Below are 26705 nucleotides of genomic sequence, written 5' to 3' on the forward strand. Positions count from 1 at the left end.
ACTTGTTGACAAATATACGTCGTTTGTCAGCAAGCTAATAACAACAACACAAGCTAGCTACAAAAACAACTACTTCAGGGTCATTAGCGTGACTTGTATTTTACGATTATTTTCGCTAATAAGAAACGTTTTCTATAGCTGTGTTGATTTGTTTGTGCTTGTACTTCAACCGAGAAAGTGGCACCACCAGCCTACTAGATAATAACAGCTAGCTAGCTAGTAGCTTGAATTGCACACAAATGGGACACATACATTAGCTGTTTTACTCGGCTATATATATTTTGTCTAGCTAGTAACAACTGCAAATATTTAATCCTATTGTCTTATTCTATGACAAAGTACATTTTACTGTCTGCTAACGTTAGCCCCCGCTCATGTAACTGTAACGTTAAACTGTTGTGTTCTTTCAGGCCTCGAAGCATGAAAGCCCAGAAACGCAAATCGAGCACCCCAAAACCACGGCCCATGTGTTCTAAAGCCTTAAAGAGGGATGAGACAACCTGTGCCCCCCAGATCTCCAATGGTGGTCCACTCTGCACTCTTTCTGTTAACAGACATATCTCCATTTCCACCCCTGCTAAGGGAAAGGGCTTTGGGATGACGGTCCCAGATGGGCTGTCACAAAGGAGACACTCTCCCAGGTTCAAGCAGAAGACCATTGCTTCATGTACAGAGGGATGAGAATAGGAATGGAGAAGAGAGAGGGATGACAAGTAACACAGTGTGTGTTGCTGAGATATGAAGGGATATGGGAGTTTGTGTGCATGGGCATTTAATTGGTTTTACATGCTTCAGTGGTGGGAATGTGATCATCTCCTATCTCATTGTTAAATCTTTGTTTTGTGTCTGCTGCAGGCTAGGTTAAGAATGGGGATGTTTGTCAGCTATATCCCAGCCCCTCCGAGGCAGAAGAGGAGGACACAGAACTGGGCCTGGTAATCACCTTTGGTGAGCTCCTCAACTCTGCTTCTTGTGACACGCTGAATAGACAAGAACAATTTCCAACCCCCCCTCCCTCCGGGGGATAGTAGAATACACATGTTGCCCTTTGAACATTTGGTTGTGCATCAGCAGTTTTTCTGCTTATGTTACTCACTCAATTAGCCCATGTCAGCAATTCTTTTTAATTTTTTTATTGTAAGTTATTCTAGCCAGCTAACCAAGTTGTAGTAATCATGGTCAAATTACCAACCTGGGGACCCCTATTCAAATAAAATCTTATGTATTTATGTCACAACGTGCTTATACAGAAACCCAGCCTAAAACCCCAAATAGCAAGCAATGCAATGTATATTTTGTTTGTCACTCTCACTCAGATATCATATTCAAAACTGCAATCGTTTCTCTTCACCTTATGGCAAAATTAGTAGAATTGCAGGAAATTAGCTGGAAAGCCTCAGTTATTTTCTCTCTGCCCCATGGCATTTATGAAATTAGTTATTAGATAGCTAAATCTTCTCTTCGCCCCATGACAAAATATGTAGAATTGCAGCAAACTTGCTTTCCAAACCCCTTGGCAAAATATGTGGAATTGCAGGAAATTAGCTCTCTCCACTGGCAAGAGGGGGGTCGCTAAAATGTTTTACTCCTAACAATTTCACGTAGGGCCCCCAAAAGTCTAGGGCTGGCTCTGACTGCGTGTGTGTGGGTATAGATGTTGGTATTCAGACCCGTGAGCCACTGCAGCCCCTCATGAGGAGTTGCTCATACCTGCTCTATAGGAAGTGGACATACCCACCATTTTGGAAACACTGAATCAGATTTCTAGTGTATGAGAATTGGGTTTCTGTTTTGATTACTTACTTCCGTCTGAAGATGGAGAGGATTGTGGGGGCCAGAGGCTGACAACGAGGAGGAGCAGCTTTAGAGTGCTTTAGGCAATGGGCAGGAAGAGGGACACTCCGTGGCTGGAAAAAGGTCATCGGAAGATTCATCCAGTGACAGCGATGAGGATGAGTTTGAGCATCTGGATATGGATCTGGAGAGGAAGTTAGAGCAACACAACTTGACCTTCGTCAACGTCTAGACCATCCTCCATGTGAGTTACCTGGAGTCTCAATCCGGTCAAACGAGGGGTTAATGCTAACTGCTAAGTACTAATGTTAGTGTGAACATTTTTGACTGATACCTGTGAATGTTGCCCTCAGGAGGTGATAACCAACGAGCATGTAGTGGCCATGATGAAAGCAGCCATCCAGGAGATGCAGGACCTAGCCCTATTTGTGAGCGTCAGCTTACAGCAAGTTATACTGACAGTACAACTCAAAAATTGGTTGCTGATATCACTTGCAAGTTTTTAATGATCTCTCTCTCTGCCTGAATTCAATTTTGTTATCTTCCATTTGCTTCCCTCAGGAGCCCAAGATGACCCGCTCTAGACTGAAGGAGGTGGTGGGTTTCCAGTAACACAACTTGCAGCTAGCTACCTCTTAATATAATTTCCTGGATTCATCTCAATAGTCTAAAGCGGCTTCCTCTTCTCTTGCAGAGCATCCCCACCTGGAATATTTCTCCTATCAAAAGGGCCCTTGAAGTGAAGGTATGTCCCTGTCACACAAAGTGCTAGTGTCATGTCAAATACTTTATTACTCCTCACTGTTGTCTGTAGTCTCTGTTGCTTTGTCTCTCTGTTTTGCTCTTTCCCTCATCTCGCTCCCTGCTTCCTCTCCCCAGCCCCCCAGTTTGTTGACATCCCTCTGGAGGAGGAGGAGGACTGCTCTGATGAAGAGTACTGCCCCAATAAGGAGGATGAGACTGCAGAGGAGGTGAAGAAGAGCTCCATCTCTGCTCCGTTAGTCAATACATTTTTGTTCAATCAGTCAAAAGGGTGTGCTATGTGACTACGATGTCATGTCTGTGACATTGTCGTTTCAGACGTTTTGGAGAGACGTGGACAGCACAGGCTCATCGCCACGGTGTGCCCGAGGGGCGCGGCCCAGGACCCCTGTACACTCTTGGGTGTGACGAAAACAGATTTGACAGTCCCAGACAGGTAACATGCTGCACCTCTGCATTTGGCATTTGATTGAAAGTTATCGAAATGATTGGGGGGAAATAATGCAATTATTATTTTATATATTTTTTGTCACAGATACAGTGAAATGCCTTAATTGACAACTCTCAACCGAACAATGCAGTAATCAATAAAAATCTAATACTAAAGAAAACATAAAGTAGAACAAAAACACACGAGAAATAGAAATAAGAAAGTAAGTAAACCTACTATATACAGTGTCAGAGTTAACTGAGTTAATGTTTACAATGTGCACTGGATGAGTAAGAGTTTACTGTAATGTTGGTCTTGGTTTATGTTTAGAAGCCAAGGCAGCCCAGACATCTGAGAGTGGAGACTGTTCCTCTGGGGCCCAAGACGGCACCTTCCTGGAGAAGCTTCACGCAGTGGAGGAAGAGCTGGAACTCAGCCCCATCTGCACCGAACTCTTCCAGGTACTGAAACTGTTAAACTATTAATGGGTTGCACTTCCATCACTTAGTCACGTCGTTGCTATTGTTATGAACTTTCCACAGACGCCTCAGCCATATTTGTGCCCGACTGATGCCAAGTCATTTTGGACGGGGGCTAATTACACTACAGTGGCTTGGAAATAGAATGACAGTGCTAAAGTAGAAAAATAATGAGTTGAAAAAAACTTTTCCATCATAATGTCGTACAACTTAGTTTAGAGAGAGGGCCATGTTTCCATTAGCTAGCAAAGTTTGTCAAAAATAGCCAGCTAAAATTCAGTGCTGTCCCCTCAATCATGGCTAGCTAGCTAAAGTTGTACTGCATCTAAAGTCAATCTGGTGACATCACAATTATGACAAAAGGTTTTCCTACTAATTATTTGCCTCCTTTTGAATCGTCACTGTGTTTTCAAGCCACTTCATCACCACTATCTTCATCACCACTATTGACAATGCATTGAGTTGAACGTTCATTCGGGCATCAGTCCTCAAGAGAACGTTCAAAACAATATTGTGACGAAATGTGCAACCCATGAATACTAGCAGACTATTCAGCTATACCAGGAAATCATCGGACTCTTTATCGGGACACTATTCAGCCATATCAGGACCAAAGTCAATGTGAATCTCTTTCTTCGTTGGTTCCATCTATCTGTTTCCAGCCTTTGACTGGAGGTGCAGGGTCTAGCCTGGTGGCGTGTTGTACCCGCTCCAAACGGACCCTGAGGAACGTGCCCCTAGGCAAGCTGGAAGCGGAGCTACATGCCCCTGACATCACGCCTGACATGTACGACTACAGCTTGGCCCTGGAGGACCGCGACTGGAGCGAGTGGCTGCAGGGCCTCATGACATCCGACATGGAGAATGAAGGTTAGGATTCAAAGAAAGGAATGATGAGGGAGGGTTCAAGGATGGGCAGTGTACTATTGAAATGGAATGGTCCAACCATGTAGTAACCGATGCAACAGGATTTTATGCTGTTGCTTATTAAGGAACACATCATTCTCAAAAATGGGCCATGGATTAATTTTTTCTAGGAGCAAATACTTTATTAGTGAAATACACAAAACATGTGGCACTCCTCCAAACACTGACAAGTGTCAAGCAGGCAGTAGGAGACAGATGGAGCTGCATTTAACCTGTGTGTGTGTGTACATGTTTTACGAGAGGTGTGTGTAGCTGGTTTAATTGCTCTCTGTCTGTTTGCTCTGTCATGTTTTGCTCATTTTGACCTTTCCCCCACTGCTCTGCTCCTGTTTGTCTCCCCCACTCTGCCTCATCTCTCCCGCTTCTTCTTCACTCGTTATGGTTGTGTGTGTTGACAGCCCTTTTACCCTTAGGCCATTTACCTTTCTTTACTTTGAAATAGTTTAAAATAAATGTTTCTGTGTGTCTCTTGCTACCTCCGCCTTCTCTTTTCTCTCTCAGAAGAGGGTGATGATGATGACGACCCAGAGTATAATTTCCTGGAGGATCTGGATGAGCCTGACCGAGAGGACTACAGGAACGACCGGGCCGTACGCATCACCAGTGAGTCTCTGTAATAATGTTTCCATACATCAACCCTAACCACAGACAGACATATAGGGGCCTGGTAAATTCCAGTTGTTTAATTTAAGGAAAAAAATAAACCAACCTATTTCCTTTCTCCCTTTCTTTCAGAATAGGAAGTGAACAAGCTATTGGAGGAGCTTTTCGAGACAGTGAGGAGGATTATGGGATCATATCTGCAAGTCTCTTTCTTTAAAAAAAATCTCTTTCTGAATCTCACTATTTTTACCCCTTCAGTTCCAGGATGATGAGCTAATAGTGAATGGGCAGGATGACGATGGGCACGAAGAAGATGAAGAGAGGGAGGAAGCTGCTCCACCCCTGAGCGCTCTGCAATTCAATGTTCCACAAGCCATTCGGTATGATTCTACCCTGACGCTCTCCATATTTCTCTCGGGAAAGAAAGGGCTTTCAAAAAGTGTACCGCCAACCCAGTAAGTAAGTAGCCTTGAGCCGGAACAGCTTGTAGGAGCAGATCTCCTGTTTCTGTAGCATGAGTCAGCTTGATGTACAAGTAGACCCCCTGGACAGGATGCTAGTCTATCGCAGGGCCTTATCCCCAATCTATCTCCTTAATACTGAGTGCCAAGCAGAGGCTCATTGGTTCCCATTTTTACAGTCTTTGGTATGACTCGGCTGGGGATCGAACTCCCAACATTCCGATCTTTGGGTGGAAACTAACCACTATGTCACTGAGTTGGTCCACCAACCCAGTACCTCATGTTAATAATGATATAGAGCTTTTAATGCGGAGCAAACGAGGAAGCAACTAGACTTTTGAGATGCGCTTAAAATGCCAACTGTTTCATAAAATAGCATTATGATGAGCCAAATAATCCATTGCTTCCTGGTCCTCCTTGAGTCAACAGTGCTATCTATCCCAGACCTTAATGGATGTGAATGTGTGACTGTTTAGCTCACCCTTGCTTTTTTTTTTTCTACAAACACGGTCATCTTGTTGACTTTGTGCTGGTTGGTGAGCCAAATTGGCCATCTGTCGTATGTACATTTACATTTACATTTTAGTCATTTAGCAGACGCTCTTATCCAGAGCGACTTACAGTAGAGTGCATACATTTTATTACATTTTACATACTGAGACAAGGATATCCCTACCTGCCAAACCCTCCCTAACCCGGACCACGCTATGCCAATTGTGCGTCGCCCCACGGACCTCCCGGTTGCGGCCGGCTGCGACAGAGCCTGGGCGCGAACCCAGCCCAGCCTGGGCGCGAACCCAGAGACTCTGGTGGCGCAGCTAGCACTGCGATGCAGTTCCCTAGACCACTGCGCCACCCGGGAGGCGTTATGTATGTGTTATGGTATGTGTTATGAACAACTGCAGGATACGTGGCTGCAGCCGCTCATGCGTTTGAGCATATCCATCTATGACATTCTAGGAATTACTTGAAATTACGTACACACACACACACACACACACACACACACACACACACACACACACGCACACACAGCAAGTCCTCCCTTCGGGACAGAGCAGCAGAGGGGTGCTGTATCTGCTTGGGTAGGGAGGCAGAGAAATGCTCTGGTGTTTTCTCTTCCTCTGAAGTGTCAGGAGGTGGACAGAACTCACAGTAGAGCTACAATCCACACTAACACACAGGACTCACATTGGCGCTACAGCAACTCACACTTACTAACAAAAGACACACACCGCTAACAAACTCACTTTGTGTCACACACACTCCCAGTGCGCCAGGTGCTCAGTAGCTGGTTGGCACGTGTGCCCACTTTGATGTTTGAACTGTGACGTCTGTTGAGAGATCTCTGTGTGTGCGACTTGCCGTTTTCAGGCCACTTCTCTGAACTGACGGGAGCAGAGAGCGCTTTACTTCCTTCCAGCAACTGTCCACGCACGCGCACACACGTTTGAGTCACTGTGTCCTGGTCCTGGCTGTAATGGGTGTCTCTAAATGTTAACGAGGCAGTATGACGTGGGGAGAGACAAACAGGTTTTTCCACACTATGGAGTCAGGGCTCTGTGACAGTGCTACCACTAATGACTCAGCAAAGTTAGGGAAAGTAGAGGAGGATAAGAGGTGGGGAGAGAGGGTTAAGTCTCTCCACTGGGATTTCAGTCTACACAAGCGGGGCTACGCTTTCGTCACGTTCCAAAAGTTCAGTGCACAAAAGTACGTAGAGCTACGCAAAGAACCTCAGTCAGATCCCATTGCGTAGACTGTAGAGCATTTTAGGCAGAATATTGCATAATCCAAATATACTGAACAAAAATAAAAACACAACATGTAAAGTGTTGGTTCCATGTTTCATGAGCTGAAATAAAAGATCACAGAAATGTTCCATATGCACAAAAATATTTCTCAATTTTCTGCACAAATTGGTTTACATCCCTGTTAGTGAACATTTCTCTTTTGCCAAGATAATCCATCCACCTGACCGGTGTGGCATATCAAGAAGCTGATTAAATAGCATGATCATTACACAGGTGCATCTTGTGCTGGGGACAATAAAAGGCCACTCTAAAATGTTCCGTTTTGCCACAGATGTCTCAATTTTTGAGGGAGCGTGCAATTGGCATGCTGACTGCAGGAATGTCCACCAGAGCTGTTACCAGTGAATTGAATGTTAATTTCTCTACCATAAGCCACCTCCAACGTTGTTTTAGAGAATTTGGCAGTATGTCCAACTGGCCTCACAACTACAGGCCACGTCTAACCATGCCAGTCCAGGACCTCAACATCTGGCTTCTTCACCTGCAGGATCGTCTGAGACCAGCCACCTGTACAACTGATGAAACTGAGGAATATTTATGTCTGTAATAAAGCCATTTTGTGGGGGGAAATTTATTCTGATTGGCTGGGCCTGGCTCCCCAGTGGGTGGGCCTATTCTCACCCATTGCTGTGCCCCTGCCCAGTCATGTGAAATCCATAGATTAGGGCAGAATTTAATTATTTACATTGACTGATTTCCTTCTATGAACTGTAACTCAGTAAAATGTTGAGTTTTTATATTTTTGTTCAGGATAATTCCAGTCAAGTCTCTCTTCAGTCCCATCTCCCACATGGTCCATATGTACTGATATTTTTGGGGATAAAGTCTGCTTAATGACCGTATTCAAATGCCAGCCAGTGTCCAGAGGTTTGGGATAGAGATAGGCCTGAAAGCAAGACGGTTTGCAGTGATGAGGATCGAAGGGAGGACTACTCCCTACAAGGCTACTCTTAAATTGTTATTGAAATGTGGTGTGCTTTCTGGCGCCACATGTCTGTCTTAGATTCACCCAATGGGTACTTCATTTTGGTAGTAGTGCAGGAGTAGCTAGCTAGCTACACCTAACGTTACTACGGAGTCCATGAACTGCAGTAGCTGAGCTCAAAACTTCACCCGAGCCCTGCTATGTAGAAGCCACACAGACGGGAGGGACAGTGAGGAACCTTGATGACTCAGTGCTGCCTGCCTGCCATATTTTCTTGCTCTCCCCTTACGACCATCTTCCTCCGATGACCACTCAAGCCATTAACTTTCCCCACCCTCTCAGGACCTTCCATCTCATGAATGATGTTTTTCTAAATTGCTTGTCTTTTTAATGCTTTAAAGCACTCAGATGATTTATGCAATGAAGTGCTATAAAAAAATGTCATGTATTATTATTATGTCATCAATATGATTATTATTCCCCTTCCTGCCCTCTGACCTCTGCAGGTTTCAGGAGCCACTGGCTAACATGCTAACAGAGGCGGCGTACTGTGAGGGAGCAGATGGAGGCTCTGCAGCAGAGAGCCCTCCAGGAGACCCCTGGCCGTTCCACCCCCATCGTCACGGTATCACCCCCCATGGTGCTGCTGCCACCTCTGCCCTGCCAGCTGCGGCAGCAATTCCAACAGGTAGGTTTGCCTGCTCGTAAAACCTAATTGAGGAACTGAAGTTGGTGGAATACAACATTTAGATTTTTCAAGTTGCCTTATTATTGACACCAATAATGTCAATTGTTATTTTCTACTGGTAGACTCACTGACAGCCCCCCCCCCCTTGCCTGTTTTGTCTGCCTCTGTTCAGCACATACAGGCCCTGCACCACAAGGCCCACACCACCAAGCAATACCTGGTGAGTTACTGAGGCTCGCTCTATCTTTATATACCCTTCTCAAGTCCTAGTCTCTGTGTGCCTTCCACCCAGGAGGAGCTCCAGGCGTTTGCCCAGCGTTAGGAGGCGATCAGGTCAGTCCGGGACCCAGGCTTCAACAGCATCTTCAGGGCCTGTAATCTCCAGGGGGCGCTGTCTCTTGTCCAGGAGCAGGAGAGCTCTGTCTCGCCAACCCCCCCTGCCAGGCCTCAAACACGCTCTAACAATGGTAATGAACAAGGAGGTCTGGTGTGTGTGTGGTTCATATGTAAAGATGTGAGAGTCTGAATTGTATGTACTAAAGATGGTATCGATAGCCTGTGTGTGTAGCTGTTTTGTGTTATCTATGTATCAGAGGGTGGGTTTGTGAATTGCTTGATTGTGTGTAAGTGTTTGGTTGTCCCTGCAGTGCGTACATACCCTCTGCTGCCTGCTGAGACGGCCTGGCTGCTCACCACCTGCTCTGTCTTCCTCTATCCAGAGCTCCTGCCCCACTGCAGCCTGGACCCCGCACTGCACCCTCCACGCACCAAGAACAACTTCTACACACGCGGAGAGGACAGGTACGTACACACACACATTTACACATGCAGCACGTCCTGTGTGGGGAGACAAACTCCACAGGAGCTCATGTTCACAAACAACAACAGCAACCTGTTCAAAAACAATCCTCATTTACACACAGTCCCTCGTCAAAAATAGCTATGCCTAACATGAGTATTTTATGTCATTGAGTGCCTGGTCAGTATTGAGCTGAGCTGATTATAAACACTTGAAGGTGTGTTAACCCGTGTTGAAAAGAGAGGGTCTCTCTCTCAAACCCATTCAATGACCGTTCACTGACATAGGCCCTCATAGTTCCAACTATGTCATCTTTACTGCTACAACCAAGCATCAAATTCCTCCTTGCATGGTTGAATGTTTTTTAGTTATTTTTATTTTTACCCAATTTGTTTTCGTGGTATCCAATCGCTAGTAATTACTATCTTGTCTCATCGCTACAACTCCCGTACGGGCTCGGGAGAGACGAAGGTCGAAAGCCATGCGTCCTCCGAAGCACAACCCAACCAAGCTGCACTGCTTCTTAACACAGCGCGCCTCCAACCCGGAAGCCAGCCGCACCAATGTGTCGGAGGAAACACCGTGCACCTGGCCCCCATGGTTAGCGCGCACTGCGCCCGGCCCGCCACAGGAGTCGCTGGAGCGCGATGAGACAAGGATATCCCTACCGGCCAAACCCTCCCTGTCCCGGACGACGCTAGGCCAATTGTGCGTCACCCCAAAATGTGGATTTTTGTTCCAGACTCATTAAACTGGGGCTGAAGCACTTCAACCAGACAGATCTCCCCTACCAGCTCATGTGTTGCTACCTCATCCGTACCAAGAAGCAGGACCAGCTACGCTCCCGTGTCAAGGACCTGTGTGGCCACAAGACATCTGACAACACTATCAAGGTGTGGACCTCACAACTCATTAATGCTTATCACAGTCTTTCTCAATGTTTTGATCATGCCTTGATGTAGCCACCTATTGCCATGTTGGGCTTTATCTGTTATTTTCTTCTCTCTGTTGTCCTGTCAGCACAACATAGTTCCTGCCATGCAGGAGACCTGTGGCAGGGTGATGCCAGGGGAAGAGCGCCCCCCATTGGAGAGAGAGATGTCCGTCATGTCCAACTGGCTACGGGTACGAAACTCACCCACCACCACTCTCAGTATTTACTTATCAGAGAAAATGTGTCATTCTCCATTTTACTTCCCCATTACTACTAAAAAGTACTAATTCCTATGTAAATTGTTTCTCCTCTACAGAAGAGTCTACCATTCATCCACACGGCAGTGATGGAGTATAATAAACCATATGGGAAATCCCCACCCAGAATACCTCCACATCCTCCAGCACCTCCTTACACGTTCGCCAATGGGACACGATATCCCTCATCTCTCCCTAGAAATGTCACCCTGCGCCTACACCCCTGCATGAACTACAAAGGCGAGCGCCCACCCATCGCCCATAAACCTCGTCCCTTCTACCCCCTCACTAGGGGTCATCATATTGGCCAAGGCCCCAAGCACTACAATCTGAAGGGCCCTGCCGTTGTCCCAGGCTCCTTTCACTCCTGCCCATGGAGCAGTGCCATTGTCTTACCCTCCACAACCGTGATGGCGAGATCATGGAACAGGCAGTCCTTCCCCGGGAGGAAGAGCAGCTCCGTCTTGCCGAGGTTCAGCTTGAGGTGGTGATCCGTCATCCACACTGATATGTCTGCCAGACATGCAGAGATGCGATTCGCCACCTGGTTATCAGAAGGGGGAAAGGAGAAGATGAATTGTGTGTCGTCTGCATAGCAATGATAGGAGAGACCATGTGAGGTTATGACCTGGACCAATGGCACCAATGAGGTAAGACCTGGACCAATGGCACGTATTGTCTTACCCGACAAAATGCAATCGTTGTCCGTAGCTTATGCCTGCCCATACCATAACCCACAGCCACCATAGGGCACTCTGGTCAGCAAACCGCTCGCCTACACAGCGCCATACAAGTGGTCTGTGGTGTTGAAGGCCGGTTGGACAACTCTCGTTTGGCTTCAGTCATGGCTGCTGCATTTCAGAATAAGCCAAAAATATTAGAGCCAAATCAGGAAGTTCAACCCCCCTTTAAACTCTTTTACACGTTGCAGATAAACAACCATTATGCTTTTCAGAAGAGCAAGGAGCTCCTTCATGGGAGGGTCCTGAGGAATGCTCACTCTCCGTCCCTGAGGAGAAGGTTGACAGAATTGAGGATGAGGAGGAGGATAAGGATGGGGGAGAGAACACAGCCCCTCGCCAAAGAGGAGTAAGGGAGGAGAAGGCTCAGGGGTGTCTGATGGCCCCCCAACATCCTTTAGCGGGGAGATGGAGAACCCCCTGACCCCCCCTGCAGCCTTGTCCCAACCCCTCTTCTGATCCCCCATTTGTGTGCCAAAAACATCCCTCTCACTGCCAGTGGAGAGAAGGTCATACTCTGGACAAGGTGAGAGAGAACAGCCTGAAAATGTTTGGTCTTTGTTTTAATGTTTTAAAACCTCTTCGGGCTAGGGGGCACTATTTTCACATCCGGATGAAAAGCGTGCCCAAAGTAAACTGCCTTCTACTCAGGCCCAGAAGCTAGGATATGCATATAATTGGTAGATTTGGATAGAAAACACTAGAAAGTTTCTAAAACTGTTAAAAATATGTCTGTGAGTATAACATAACTTATTTGGCAGGCGAAACCCTGAGGACAAACGGTCCAGGATTTTTAGTTGTTGAGGTGACTGTTTTCAATTTGTTTTCTATGGTAATCTAGATTTGAGGCATCTGGTTGCAGTTCCTATGGCTTCCACTGGATGTCAACAGTCTTTAGAAATTGGTTGATGTTTTTTTTTTGAGTAATGAAGAAGTAGCCCTTTCCTTTCTGGGTGTCGAGCCTAGTGTACTGTTTTGTTTGGGGCACGCGACCTGGGGCTCGCTCCACTTTCATTTGATCCGCTATTGAACACAGTATATTCCATCTTAAATTTGATAGATTATTTACGTTTTAAAATACCTAAAGTTGGACTAGGAAAGTTGTTTGAAATGTTTGGACCAAGTTTACAGGTAACGTTTTAGATCATTTGTAGTCATGTTGGGTGAGTTGGAACCAGTGTTTTTTTCAATCAAATGAACCAAATAAATTGACATTTTGGGGATATAACGACGGAATTTATCGAACAAAAGGACCATTTGTGATGTTTATGGGACATTTGAGTGCCAACAGAAGAAGATCTTCAAAGGTAAGGCATGAATTATGTCGTTATTTCTGGGTTTTGTGTCGCGCCTGGCGGGTTGAAATATGATTGTCATGTGTTTGTATGATGGGGTGCTGTCCTCAGATAATCGCATGGTTTGCTTTTGCTGTAAAGCCTTTTTGAAATCTGACACGGTGGCTGGATTAAGAAGTTAAGCTTTAATTTGGTGTATTGCACTTGTGATTTTATGAAAGTTAAATATTTCTAATAATTTAATTAGAATTTCGCGCTCTTCAATTTCCCTGGATGTTGTTCCACTAACGGAACGTCTAGCCGTAACGGGTTTTAAGGAGTAATAATCCTCTTTGGGCTACAGGGAGGCTGACCATGTCATTCTAACCACCTGTCAGCAGCAAGGTGCCAATCAGAGTACTTTCCAGGCAATTTCCACCCAACTTGGCAATAAGACACTCAATGAGGTGAAGGTTGTTTTTTGTAACCAAACTATAAAAGATCCAACAGTAATGCACTTGTTGAAAAGTCTTGGCTTGTGAAATGAACCCTAGTCTACTGACTCCTTTACCTCTCTCCTGTCCAGGTGTCTCGGCGGTTTCGGGACCTGATACACCTGTTCCGCACCGCTGCCTGCCAGTTCAATTTAGAGGACGAAACTATGACCACTGAACAGCAGACAGTCACAGACAAGGAGCAGGACTGAACTGGACAGAACCAACCCAAAAAGGACAGAACCAAGACACTTCAAAGGAGAGAAGCAGAGAGGATACTTGTGACTGCAGTATATTCATACCACATATAAACTATTCCAGAAACCAGTTCAAGGCTGGTGAAATCTGGAAGCAACGTTCAGGGCTTATGACCACTCTTAATAAACTCATATCAGAATCACCTGTGCCTTCACTGAGCTGAAGCAACACCAGCAGCTCGAAAGATGACAGCTTTTCAAGTTTACCATAACCAATTTTAAACAGTGAGCACTGTAACTGTACATCACTAATTTATTGAAATAAATACACCTTTGTCTTAGTTATCACTCAAATGCACTACTGAGGGACTAGGGAACGTAGTCTCTTAGTGTGGCAAAAGTTGTATAAATACTATAAATAGACAATTGGGGTTTAGTCCAGGAATATACATGTTTTGTATACTTTCTTTTCTCCAATTCCCTGAGTTGTGCATTTATGGCACAATATTGGAAATATGAACGGTAATAATACCTGTGCAAGAGTTATATATTTTATACCAAATTAACGTAATTTATCCGTTTGCCTTTTTGATTAATTCCTTTCGTTTATGAGAAATGTTGTAAGAGTTCAATCTCCAAGGCGCACATCTAGACGTCTACTAGACCCACACAGATGTTCTTGGTCACGTCACAGCTCTACTATACTCACTCCCACCCGGCAGTGAACTTGAATGCAGAGCAGTGAGAGGTAGTGAAAAGCAGAGGATATCAGCTACAGAATGCAGAGCAGTGAGAGGTAGTGAAAAGCAGAGGATATCAGCTACAGTATATCGCTATTGGGAGCACTTAATTCTGCTGAGATGGGTACTTTGGTTCCATTTCGCATGTTCTTGCTTTTTGCGTTGGCTCAGCAGAACGTCTTTGTAGCCTCCAGCGACGTGCTCGAGCTCGGGGATTCTGATTTCGATTATACGGTAGCAGAGTACGAGACTGTGCTGGTAGAGTTCTTCGCGCCTTGGTAAGCAGTGTTATAGCTAGCTTTTTAGCTAATTCATTTAGCTAATTAATTAGCATGCAAGAAACGACAGCCATCTAAACATGTATAGTAAATATAAATAAATTCCGGATTTTAATATCTATTATACCGCACACTGTTGTAGATTAACTATTTGCATTTAGAACTGCAGCTAACGTTAGCCGATAAAACTGTCTTACTCTCTAGCTCGCAATCTTGACTCAATGTGTCTGCTCAACTCAAAGTAACAGTGTTAGATTATTATTTTCGCCATAAACAGTGCATACGAATTATAGCTAGATATATCGTGTTAGCTATTACACTACCAGTTCACTTCTGAGAGTGAACTGACACTAAATCACGTTAGCTATAATTGGATATAGTTGGCTATAATTGGAGTCATGATTTGAGTCAGTGCATTCTGCTCTGACATTTGAGTAGTGGATTATGACTAGGCTAGGTCTCTCTTATACATTTTTCTGAGACACCTGATATCTCAGCTGTCACACTATCTCTAGCATTTTTCCCATGTACATTTTATCATTCTCTTCCTTTTCTTTGTATGGCGCCTCCCTTCATCTCATCTCTCCTTCAGGTGTGGTCACTGCCAGCAACTAGCCCCAGAATATGAAACTGCAGCAACAAAACTAAAAGGGACAGTGTCTTTAGCTAAAGTGAGTATACTAGTTTGTCTACACATGATACCCCAAAGGATGCATTGTATTTCCTTGCATTCAGATTAGTTACAATCCATTTGTTCAAAATGTGTAACTTTACACTTTTTTCAACAGTTTTTGTTCCACAGGATTGGTATTGCTTTAAAATGTGGGGGTCAACTGTACATGATAGCTGTGTCACTTCTCTTATATTTTTGTTGGTGAATTGAGATCAGTTCCCACAGTAACTTTAACATCAGGGCTGCTTCTGCATACCACCACTCTGAATGCACTGCTATTTAACGGTATATTGATAAATGGTTTCTGTAATTTTCCCCAGGTAGACTGCACAGTGAACTCTGAGACGTGTGGACGTTTTGGGGTCAATGGGTACCCCACACTCAAAATCTTCCGCAATGGAGAGGACTTTGCTGCTTATGATGGACCTAGGAGTGCAGGTGGCTACTTTAAAATCATTGCTGTTCTGTTTTGTGTTTTAGTGTATGCATGACTCATCTAATGTTGTCCCATGTTCCCATAGATGGCATTGTGAGCTACATGAAAAAACAGGCAGGTCCCAGTTCCGTTCCTCTGCACAATGAGAGAGACCTGGATGCATTCATCAACAATTTTGAAGCCAGTGTGGTTGGTGAGTTCACTTTATTAATCACAGCCAAGTATAGATCCTTTCGTCTATTGAAATAAAACAATTGCATACATTTTATTTTTTATTTTTTTTAAATGTATATTTTTTGTGAACTATTTGAGTGACTTATATTCTCCCTCTCTGCTGTCAGGTTTTTTCTCAGGTGCTGACACCTCTCAGATGGCTGAGTTTCTGAAGGCATCTAGTGCCATGAGAGACAGCCACCGCTTTGCCCACACTGCAGACCTGAGCCTGGGCCTCAAACACGGCGTGGAATCAGAGTATGTGCTGTAGCTCCCCTTACATATAATCCCACCTGGGTTCTGAACCTTCTGCCCTCTGGTCACTAGACTATGAGGGCACATTAGTTGGATATGACATCATAGGTTATTGCCAAGTAGTAGTACCTTATAATGATGTCACAATCCTCGTGTCTCTCTTAACCAGCATGGTGGTGCTCTTTCGGCCCCCACGACTCAACAGCAAGTTTGAGGACAGCTTGGTCAAGTCTGATGAGGCTGTCTCGACCGCCTCTCTCCGTCAATTCATCAGAGATAATGTGTTTGGGCTGTGCCCCCATCTGACTGCTGAGAACAGAGAGAACATGAGGGGACGGGACTTGCTGGTGGCCTACTACGACGTGGATTACCTCCGCAACATCAAGGGCACCAACTACTGGAGGAACAGGTGAGAGCTGCTCTCCTTTCAGAATCACTTTTATTCGCCAATTACATTTACACATACCTGGAATTTGACTCAGTGAAATGGTGCTGCCATCTATAGACAATATACAGATAGAGGAATTTGCACAACGTCTACATACAATATAAATAAGTAAGCAAAGAACTCTACATTATATGCTGATTTACAGTAAGGATATACAATTTACAGTAGGAATTTATCAATCTATGCACAGGGAGGGATGCTACCGTGACGTGTGTGTGTGTGTGTGTGTGTGTGTATATGTAGTGTTGTGCAGAGGTGTACAAAGTGCAATTGCAGTATAGTTTTAGGTTTTACAGAATGATGATGGCATGGTGCAAAGTCACATAGTCCTATGAACCTGATGGTGAGGGCCACAGCACGGGGAAAGAAACTGCTCTTACCTGATACCTTCCTCTCTCTTTTTCTCTCTCCATCACTCTTTCACTACCCCTTCTCTCTCCCTAGGGTGATGAAAGTGGCCACTCAGTTCCAGTCTCAGGGGCTGAGTTACGCTGTGGCCAACAGGGCTGAGTTCCAGGAAGAGCTGGAGGAGGAGTTTGGCCTGGGGCCGTCTGACGGGGGAGAGCTGCCTCTCATCACCATCAGGAACAGGGAGGGCCACAAGTACAGCATGCAGGAGGAGTTCACGTGAGTTACAATAACACATGACCATCACAGACCCTTATGCAGTCTAGCCAGCTTTCACACTGCTCATCTGTCCGTCCGTTGCAGACGGGACGGGAAATCCCTGGAGAGGTTCTTGGAGGACTACTTTGCTGGTAAACTGAAGAGGCAGGTCAAGTCAGAGGCTGCTCCCGAAAACAACGACGGCCCAGTCAAGGTGTGCGGAATAGAACCAACAAACGTTTGTCGCTTTCAAAAATGTTAGGAAGACATTTAAACAAAACCCTTTTGCCTCTGCAGGTGGTGGTGGCGGACAACTTTGAGGAGATAGTGAACAACCCTTCCAAGGACGTACTGGTGGAGTTTTATGCACCCTGGTGTGGACACTGCAAAAGCCTGGAGCCAAAATACACAGAGCTTGGGGAACAGGTGAGGTTCACATCTGCAAGTGTTGCTTAGCTGGTTTTGAAAGTTACAAACCATCATCCAGATGCTCATTATTTTTTATTTATTTTCTTCTTCATTACAGTTGTCCGCCGACACCCACATTGTTATAGCAAAGATGGATGCCACTGCCAACGACGTTCCTCCATCCTACGATGTCCAGGGGTGAGCCTCTACTTCTTATGTAGTTTGATTTTTGTCTATTGTCTATGTCTACTACTCTGTAATCTGCTATTTTAATCTCATCTGTTGTTGTTCTTCCCAGTTTCCCCACTATTTTCTTCGTCCCAGCAGGACAGAAGGACCAGCCTCGGAAATACGAGGTTAGGCTACAACACCACTTTTCCTCCTCCAAAGGACATGGATTAAATAACACTTAATGCTCTGTAATCAATATTCTGATACATTCCTTCACGGTTTTAACCATCCGTATCTGTCAATAGGGTGGCCGTGAGGTGAATGATTTCCTCAGCTATCTGAAGGATGAGGCCACACATCCCCTTGTCCTGGGCACTGCCAGAGAAGACTTGTGAGAGTGCAATGGAGAGAAAGAAAGAAATGAAATGAACTATGAGGGGGGAAAAGGAGCCACCCATTGCAGCACACAGTTTCAGACCAGAAGATCTCCTACCTTACCAGCAACACTGAATACTAATAACATAGAGGACTTCTAAATTAAACAATCAGCAGTTTTTTCTTGGAACTTCAAAAGAGTAATGTTCTCAATGTGAGAGGATGGAGCATCTGCAAGCACACGTGCAGATTGGCTTTGCCATTAAACTGGTGACTTGAACACGTGCAGATTGGCTTTGCCATTAAACTGGTAACTTGATGGTTGCGATTTAATATTCCCAAGAAAGGCATCTAGTGTAGCATCCTTGACTGAGTAAGGTACCTCAGTCAGACTACTGATAAATGTAGAAAATGAAAAATTATGTGTAACAGTTTTTGCGAAGTTGCTTACAGGTACAAAGAAAAAAGTGTATGCTAAGCAAATAGGTAAAAATTGAATCAAATACTGATCCAGGGGCCTCCCGAATGGCGCAGCGGTCTAAGGCACTGAGGCGTCACTACAGACCCGGGTTCGATCCCGGGCTGTATCACAACCGGACGTTATCGGGAGTCCCATAGGGCGGCGTCCAATTGTCCCAGCGTCGTCCGGGTTATGGGAGGGTTTGGCCGGGGGGCTTTACTTGGCTCAACGCGCTCTAGCGACTCCTTGTGGCGGGCCAGGCACCTGCAGGCTGATCTCGGTTGTCAGTTGAACGGTGTTTCCTCCGACACATTGGTGCGGCTGGCTTCCGGGTTAAGCAAGCGGGTGTTGAGAAGCGTGTTTCGGTGGGTCATGTTTCGGGGGATGCATGATTCAACCTTCGCCTCCTGAGCCCGTTGGGGAGTTGCCGCGATGACGGAGAAAAAGGGGGTAAAAGGGACCGAGTTTGGGAAACTGATTTAGCAGACACTTATCCATTTTTGTGTGAAAATAGGGTGAAGACTACTGAAACTCTATGGACAGGCTTAGATTTCAGTTTGACTTTTATGCCAAGCATCTCACCTGCTCTTCTTGAGGAGAGGCAACCTTAAAGTTTGAAATGTCCCCTCATTGTACTGAATTTATCACATTGAACTCCATTTGATTTTTACTTACTATAATACACTCCATCACTCTATTTTGTTTTGTGTTACATACACAAAATATCACATAATCCACATATTAGTACGTTTTATTAGATATCTGTTTATTTGTTATCAAATTACAGTGATATTTATTGGTATTATTTATTTTTCATGTAACTATACATTCTATCAGCTAGCCCCTCTTCTGAGATTAATGTTTTACATCAAATTTGACTGTTACATCTCATTTAGCTTTTTATTTGTGTAACTACTGAAATAATTTGAGTTTTCTTACATGAAAAGAGAGTTATCAACTTGAAGATCGGGCAATGTCCAATGCATGTGTATTATTTGATAAATAACAAAGACGTCACAGAATGGGCTTGTTTCTTTCTGGACTACATATCCCAAAATGCAATACATGCGCGTGTAACAGTGATGAAGGTTATACGGAATTATGCACTGCCCACAGTTCCGTTAAGAGCACCAAATGGCCAGCCTAGTAAATGTAGCTAAACGTTTGAAGATACAGGTAGCTTTAAGACTTCATGCACATAATTGATACCACAGAGCTATTAATTTATTGGGTTTCTATATATATGTACTGCGACATAGGATTTGATTTGATAGGGTAATCATACGAGGAAAACAATATTAACTTGGAAGATAGCGCCCACTGGCGACTTCCTCTTTCGTAGTCACGCAGATTGGGTTGTACGGCTGTTCATCAAAATTTCCTCGTCCACAATTGGTCATTTTTTGCCCAGCCACAAACAAGCCTTTACTTTGCTGCGTTTGAGAACTTGGTAGCCGGTTGATCAACGCACGCTGCCAAAATGATGGGAAGACCAATCGTCGTGTTGAGTGAGTGATTAAAAAAAAGTTACAACATTTATCAATTATTTAAATACAGAAGTGTTTTAAGTGTATTTTGCTACATTTGTGAGCTTTTTCATTCATGCGATGTGATGCCCCGGGTTCGGGCCTAGCTAGCCGGTAATGTCTCGAGTTGTGATAGTCATGCTGCGTAGTTAGCGGAACAATCAACAATAAACTTTTATCCAATTTGGGGAATAAATAGGGATGCTGTTCTGCTAGCGTTCTATTTGGTAATGGTAATTTTTAATGGATGCTAGTTTGCTATCTGCCTTACTAGCTAGATTTAAGGTGAACTATTTCTCTGGTGTCTCCTCGTTTTTGGGGATGGGCTCAGTATCTGGTTCGGGGCAGTGGCAAAACGGTAGCTAACGATGGTGCAGACAATCTTGCAAATATAAGTTCAGAAAAATACTTAACTATACACTTATTGGCCTACAATTTGTCAGTCACGTTGCCAAATACACTGTACAAACCGCAGCATCATGGTCAGTCATTTCAAGTTAAGAGACCCTCTCTGTCACTACCTCAAATATCTTCTCTCTTCAGGCCAGAATATGAAAAGAGAGTCTGGACGCAAGGTTCAGAAAGGGAACATCAGTGCAGCAAAGGTAAAGATGACACACCTCTCCGACTTCCCATTACCACATAATTTTCTTTCTGACTTTTGTTTAAACATGAGAAATTCCTGCAGCCTTACGAAGTTTAATTTTACAGGCAATAGCAGATGTCATCAGAACATGCCTGGGACCAAGAGCCATGATGAAGGTTTGTATCAAGACACAATTCCTGGCCCTTAGATACTTAAATCCTAAAGTGATGCCAAAATAGAACTGTCTTAACCGTTCCCCATCTATTAACAGATGCTGCTAGACCCCATGGGTGGCATTGTCATGACCAACGATGGCAACGCCATCCTCCGAGAGGTGAGGTTTCTGCACTACATTTCCCATCAGCACACTTGCACTGCTTTGGAAGATGGTGAATGTAAACAAATTCAGGTCTGTTCAAGTTACCTTTCCTGTAAACAAACAGATCCAAGTGCAGCACCCGGCAGCCAAGTCCATGATTGAGATCAGCCGCACCCAGGATGAGGAGGTGGGAGACGGCACCACGTCAGTCATCATCCTTGGTAAGTGGCCTGGTAGTGGAAGTATTTCATTTCACTCCATTGACATGGAAATTACTGAGATCCAGTCAACTTCTTCAACATTATGAATGTTGTCTTTTGAGCTTCAGGCTATTTAGGATTGGATGTTGTGGCACTCCTACTCTGAGAGGGCCATGTTGATTCTTATGCATCATCAATCGTCCTCTAAGCTATTGTACTGAGTGTGCACATTTTAAAACAGCTCTTGGTTAACATTCCTTTTCAATCTTTGGTCTGGCTCTAGCTGGAGAGATGCTGTCTGTAGCAGAGCAGTTCCTGGAGCAGCAGATGCACCCTACAGTCATCATTAGTGCCTACAGGCACGCCCTGGATGACATGCTCGACATGCTCAAAGACATCAGGTATAGATTGCTTTCACCTACACAATCAATTCTCCCTCGCAAACTTTTACACTCCGTTCTATTGACGACTGTCTTTGTTCCCTCCCAGCACCCCGGTGGATGTGAATGACAGGGCACAGATGCTGAAGATCATCAACTCTGCCATCTGCACCAAGGCCTTGAGCCGTTGGTCTACCATGGCGTGTAATATTGCCCTGGATGCTGTGCGCACTGTGGAGTTGGAGGAGCACGGGCGCAAGGAAATCAACATTAAGCTGTACGCCAAAGTGGAGAAGGTAAGCTTTAACGTTTGCGTGTATGCGTTAAATGTCGTGCAGTTACAAGATTGACATCAGTGACAAAGGTGTGGTCATTGGGAAAATGACACACCAGGTTGGTTGATTCCTCGTGGTTTTGCCATGGTTATAGGTGCCTGGTGGCTTCATTGAGGACTCATGTGTGCTAAAAGGCGTGATGGTCAACAAGGATGTCACTCACCCCCGCATGCGCAGAATGATCAAGAACCCCCGCATCATCCTGCTGGACTGCTCCCTGGAGTACAAGAAGGGCGAGAGCCAGGTATTGAAAACGCGTGTACAGTCATCCACACATGCGCACAAATGCATTACCAGCACACGCATGCAGTATAAGCATAACAGTAGCAGGTATTAGCCAATAAATGTTGTGTTCCTATGCAGACTGACATTGAGATCACACGTGAGGAAGACTTTTCCAGGATCCTTCAGATGGAGGAAGAGTATATCCAGACGATTTGTGAAGACATTATCCGCCTCAAGCCAGACCTCATCTTCACTGAGAAGGGAATCTCAGGTACTAAGCACACACACTATGTACAATTCTCTAGAAACTGCTCTTAATCCTCCAAAGCTCCCCCTGCACTGACCAGAGAAACTAATCTCTCCACTCATCTCCCCAGACCTGGCACAGCACTATCTGATGAAGGCCAACATCACAGCCATCCGCCGTGTCAGAAAGACTGACAACAACCGCATTTCAAGGTAAGGTCCATTCCACAAAGTATTCTGAAGATGTGATGACTATTAATCCTTTTAAATTGTCTTAACTGACTATTAACGCTGATATCATTATCCTCCTTCTCAGGGCATGTGGGGCTCGCATCGCCAGCCGTACAGACGAGCTGCGTGAGGAGGACGTGGGAACCGGCGCCGGCCTGTTTGAGATCAAGAAGATTGGAGACGAGTACTTCACCTTCGTCACAGAGTGCAAAGACCCCAAAGCCTGCACCATCCTGCTGAGAGGAGCCAGCAAAGAGATATTGGCTGTACGTAACAAGTTACCCCTCATGCACAAAGAATATGGCAAGATGTCTCCGTTACGGCAGAAGCAGCTCATTTTCACGCAGACCATAACCAGACGGGATGAATGATCCTCATGGTATGCTCTCACTCTCAATGCTTCATTGTGGATCCAAACAAAGTGTTGATAATGTGTTTCTCTGTCCCTCAGGAGGTGGAGCGTAACTTGCAGGATGCCATGCAGGTGTGTCGTAACGTGCTACTGGACCCATCTCTACTCCCTGGAGGCGGGGCGGTGGAGATGGCTGTGTCCAAGAGGCTGATGGAGCGTTCCAAGACCCTGACCGGGGTGGAGCAGTGGCCCTACCGTGCTGTGGCCCAGGCCCTGGAGGTTATCCCCCGTACACTCATCCAAAACTGTGGAGCCTCCACCATCCGCGTGCTCACCTCTCTCAGGGTACGTGTGGTTACTCTAAAATATGCACCTTTGTCATTTTGTTGGGCACAGCAGAATTGTTTTATTAATCTTCCCCCCCTCTGTAGGCCAAGCACACCCTGGACGCCTGTGCATCATGGGGTGTGAACGGAGAGACTGGCACCTTGGCAGACATGATGGAGCTTGGCATCTGTGAGCCGCTGGCCGTGAAGGCCCAGACTTACAAGACTGCTGTGGAGGTAAGAGGGGCCAATGGGCTGCTGTTGCAGATATATTTGACAAGAATATCACTTTCAACAAATGTTTGAATGTTTAAAAAAATATTGTAAAAGGCATGGATGAATTCTGTGTTACTTTGTCTGTAGTGAATGCAGTCAGACACCATGCAAGAACATTTTCACTTCTACTACTCTAAAGGATGAAGTGCTTCCCAGTGCCTTATCTCCTTCACATTAAAGTGAATACAATGAAACTCAAGAGCACATTTAGTCAATTTTTTGTTTTATGATTTGAATAAACAGTCAAAGGTTTCAGTGAACCCCACTAATGTAATTTTGGTCTCTTCTTGCCTTTCAGACGGCCATCTTGCTGCTCCGCATTGATGACATTGTGTCTGGAATCAAGAAGAAAGGTGATGACCAGGCTGGAGGAGGAGGACAGGGAGCTGAGTGAAGAGGGGGGGGTAGACCAGTGGGCAAACAGACTGTGGTAATGTAGAACAGCCTACTGTTCTCTTTTGGGATGCTATTTTGGGATGCTATGTTTGGCCTGGATTGTCAACCATGTATGTGTCTCAATAGTCAAGCGTATGCCGTAGCCATGTGTTTTTGATTTGCTATAAAATTCTAATCGAATGCTGTCTGACTCACTCAGTTCATTGTCTCTTGTCATGGCAGATTAAATAAGTATATATCATGAGTATTGTTTATAGCACTGTAGTACCCAGTTAAAGTGAAAACAGGTTCTACTTTTTTGAGCCTTTTTTAAGGTTAGGTTTCTCAACGGGCAAACGCCATAAAATATCCTCCAGCTTTATTAAAGTTAAATGCATGGGGAAAACACATTGCATTTCACCACATCATATTGAAAAACAAGATCTGAGTACAGATAATAAAATATGACTTTTGGTTATGTCAAAAGGTTCTATTTTTATCTGGGCCATAACTCCCATCCCTGACTGTTGAAAACCCTGCAATAGGTCATGGTTAACTTTTTTTTTTTTTTTTACTGTTTAACTTAACAAATACAGTACCAGTCAAAGGTTTAGACACCTACTCATTCCAGGGTTTTTCTTTATTTCATTGTAGAATAACAGTGAAGACAACTATGAATCATGTAGTACCACAAATCAAAATATCGTCACCCTTTGCCTTGACAGCTTTGCACACTCGGCATTCTCTCAACCAGCCTCATGAGGTAGTCCCATAGAATTAATTTCAATTAACAGGTTTGCTTTAAGTGTTTCTTATTTTAACATTTTTATGGAATTTCTTTCAATGTGTTTGAGCCAATCAGTTATGACTAGGTAGGGGTGGTCATAAGGAAGCTAGCCCTATTTGGTTAAAGGCCAAGTCTATATTATGGCAAGAACCACTCAAATAAGCAAAGAGAAATGACAGTCCATTACTTGAAGGTCCATTACTTCCATCCATGAAGGTCAGTCAATATGGTAAATTTCAAGAACTTTCAAGTTCAAGTGCAGTAGCAAAAACCAAGCCCTATGATAAAACTGGCTCACGAGGACCGTCACAGGAAAGGAAGACCCAGAGTTACCTCTGCTGCAAAGGATAAGTTCATTAGAGTTACCAGCCTCAGAAGTTGCAGCCCAAATAAATGCTTCAGAGTTCAAGTAACACACATCTCAACATCAACTGTTCAGAGGAGACTGTGAATTGGGCCTTCATGGTCGAATTGCTGCAAAGAAACCACTAAAGGACAATTAAAGACTGGCTTGGGCCAAGAAACATGAGCAATGGACATTAGACTGGTGGAAATATGTCCTTTGGTCAGATGAGTCCAAATGTGAGATTTTTGGTTCCAACTGCCGTATCTTTGTGAGACAGTGTAGGTGAATGGATCTGCATGTGTGGTTCCCACCGTGAAGCTTGGAGGAGGTGGTGTTGGGGTGCTTTGCTGGTGACATTTAGTGATTATTTTGAATTCAAGGCCCACTTAACCAGCATGGCTATCACCTAATACTGCAGTGATACGCTATCCCATCTGGTTTGGGACTATCATTTGTTTTTCAACAGGACAATGACCCAACAACACACCTCCAGCTGTGTAAGGGCCATTTGACCAAGAAGGAGAGTGATGAAGTGCATCAGATGACCTGGCCTCCACAATCACCTGACCTCAACCCAATTGAGATGGTTTGGGATGAGTTGGACCGCAGAGTGAAGGAAAAGCAGCCAGCAAGTGCTCAGCGTATGTGGGAACTCCTACAAGACTGTTGGAAAAGCTGTCAAGGCAAAGGGTGAAGATATTTTGATTTGTTAAAAACACTTTTGGTACTACATTATTTGATGTGTTATGTCATAGTTGTCTTCACTATTATTCTACAATGTAAAAAATAGTAAAACCCTTGTATTAGTAGGTGTCCAAACTTTTGACTGGTACTGTAACAGACCGTACAAGTGCATGGATTCCTGGGCTTCGTCTCTATACGCTGACCTGAGAGGACCATTCAAAGCAATATGAAGGGAGTCTTCTTTGTTGACTCATCTGGACAGTGGCTCAGAATATGAGAAAAGGGAGCAATGAAATGCCATTTCAAGGTGTGCCTTTCCCTGCCCTGTACAGAAGCATATGGCAGCGTACCAAAAGCCTCAATACACCCTAATAAAAAAACGTCCCCTCATATTCCTTGATGGATACTTTTTAAAGCTTGTTCACCTACCAATGTAAAAGAGATGAGAAAACACTTGACCTGTTCTAGACATGAATTATATCTGCAACACTGAATATATCTGACCCAGATCTCCAGGATCAGGCCAGTAGAAACAGCGGAAGAGTGGTGTTGTCATCTCTGGGCTCTCTCTCCAGTCTCTGGGTCGATACCGCTGTCCAGCTCTGGAGAGAAAATCAGCACGTTACTAATCATTACAAAGCAATGAAGGTATTAGCATCTGTTAAATTTTTCCAAACTCTTCAACAGTGTGTGAGTATTTATCCTTTGATTAGCTTTTTGAGCATGATATGACTTTTTAAAACTTATGCACCTGTTTCTGACATCGTTTAATTAAGGGGAAAAAAACTTAACAGACGGCACCCGCTGTTAAGTGTGTTGACTCACCCATGCTGGCCTCACTGGGTGCTGCGGAGGGGAGGCGTCTGTGCT

The 26705-nt window shown here is 44.7% G+C and overlaps 2 protein-coding genes, 1 non-coding gene and 1 pseudogene across 3 annotated transcripts; all 4 read left to right on the plus strand.

Annotated features, from left to right (window-relative positions):
• Positions 1 to 420: 420 nt before the first annotated feature.
• Positions 421 to 11284, plus strand: LOC129837165 (GON-4-like protein; annotated as a pseudogene).
• A 78-nt stretch (positions 11285 to 11362) lies between these two features.
• LOC129837702 (protein disulfide-isomerase A3-like) lies at positions 11363 to 19663 on the plus strand. The gene is made up of 14 exons (XM_055904080.1): positions 11363 to 11523; positions 11829 to 12139; positions 13474 to 14596; positions 15189 to 15267; positions 15590 to 15707; positions 15791 to 15898; positions 16047 to 16176; positions 16343 to 16582; positions 17066 to 17248; positions 17333 to 17441; positions 17525 to 17653; positions 17754 to 17833; positions 17934 to 17991; positions 18112 to 19663. The coding sequence occupies exons 3-14, from the start codon at positions 14439 to 14441 to the stop codon at positions 18199 to 18201; spliced, it is 1482 nt and encodes a 493-aa protein (XP_055760055.1). The 5' UTR covers positions 11363 to 11523; positions 11829 to 12139; positions 13474 to 14438; the 3' UTR covers positions 18202 to 19663.
• Positions 19664 to 19758: 95 nt separating this feature from the next.
• On the plus strand, positions 19759 to 24219 carry LOC129837701 (T-complex protein 1 subunit gamma-like). Its single transcript, XM_055904079.1, has 14 exons — positions 19759 to 20149; positions 20711 to 20772; positions 20879 to 20929; positions 21025 to 21087; positions 21197 to 21293; positions 21556 to 21673; positions 21762 to 21948; positions 22082 to 22231; positions 22351 to 22483; positions 22590 to 22671; positions 22775 to 22955; positions 23141 to 23386; positions 23473 to 23604; positions 23942 to 24219. The coding sequence occupies exons 1-14, from the start codon at positions 20122 to 20124 to the stop codon at positions 24035 to 24037; spliced, it is 1626 nt and encodes a 541-aa protein (XP_055760054.1). The 5' UTR covers positions 19759 to 20121; the 3' UTR covers positions 24038 to 24219.
• LOC129838191 (small nucleolar RNA SNORA15) lies at positions 23698 to 23834 on the plus strand. Its single transcript, XR_008756835.1, has one exon. It is a non-coding gene; the product is annotated as a small nucleolar RNA SNORA15 (small nucleolar RNA).
• Positions 24220 to 26705: the final 2486 nt, after the last annotated feature.

This window comes from Salvelinus fontinalis, chromosome 38, assembly GCF_029448725.1.
Source record: "Salvelinus fontinalis isolate EN_2023a chromosome 38, ASM2944872v1, whole genome shotgun sequence".
Classification (NCBI taxonomy): domain Eukaryota; kingdom Metazoa; phylum Chordata; class Actinopteri; order Salmoniformes; family Salmonidae; genus Salvelinus; species Salvelinus fontinalis.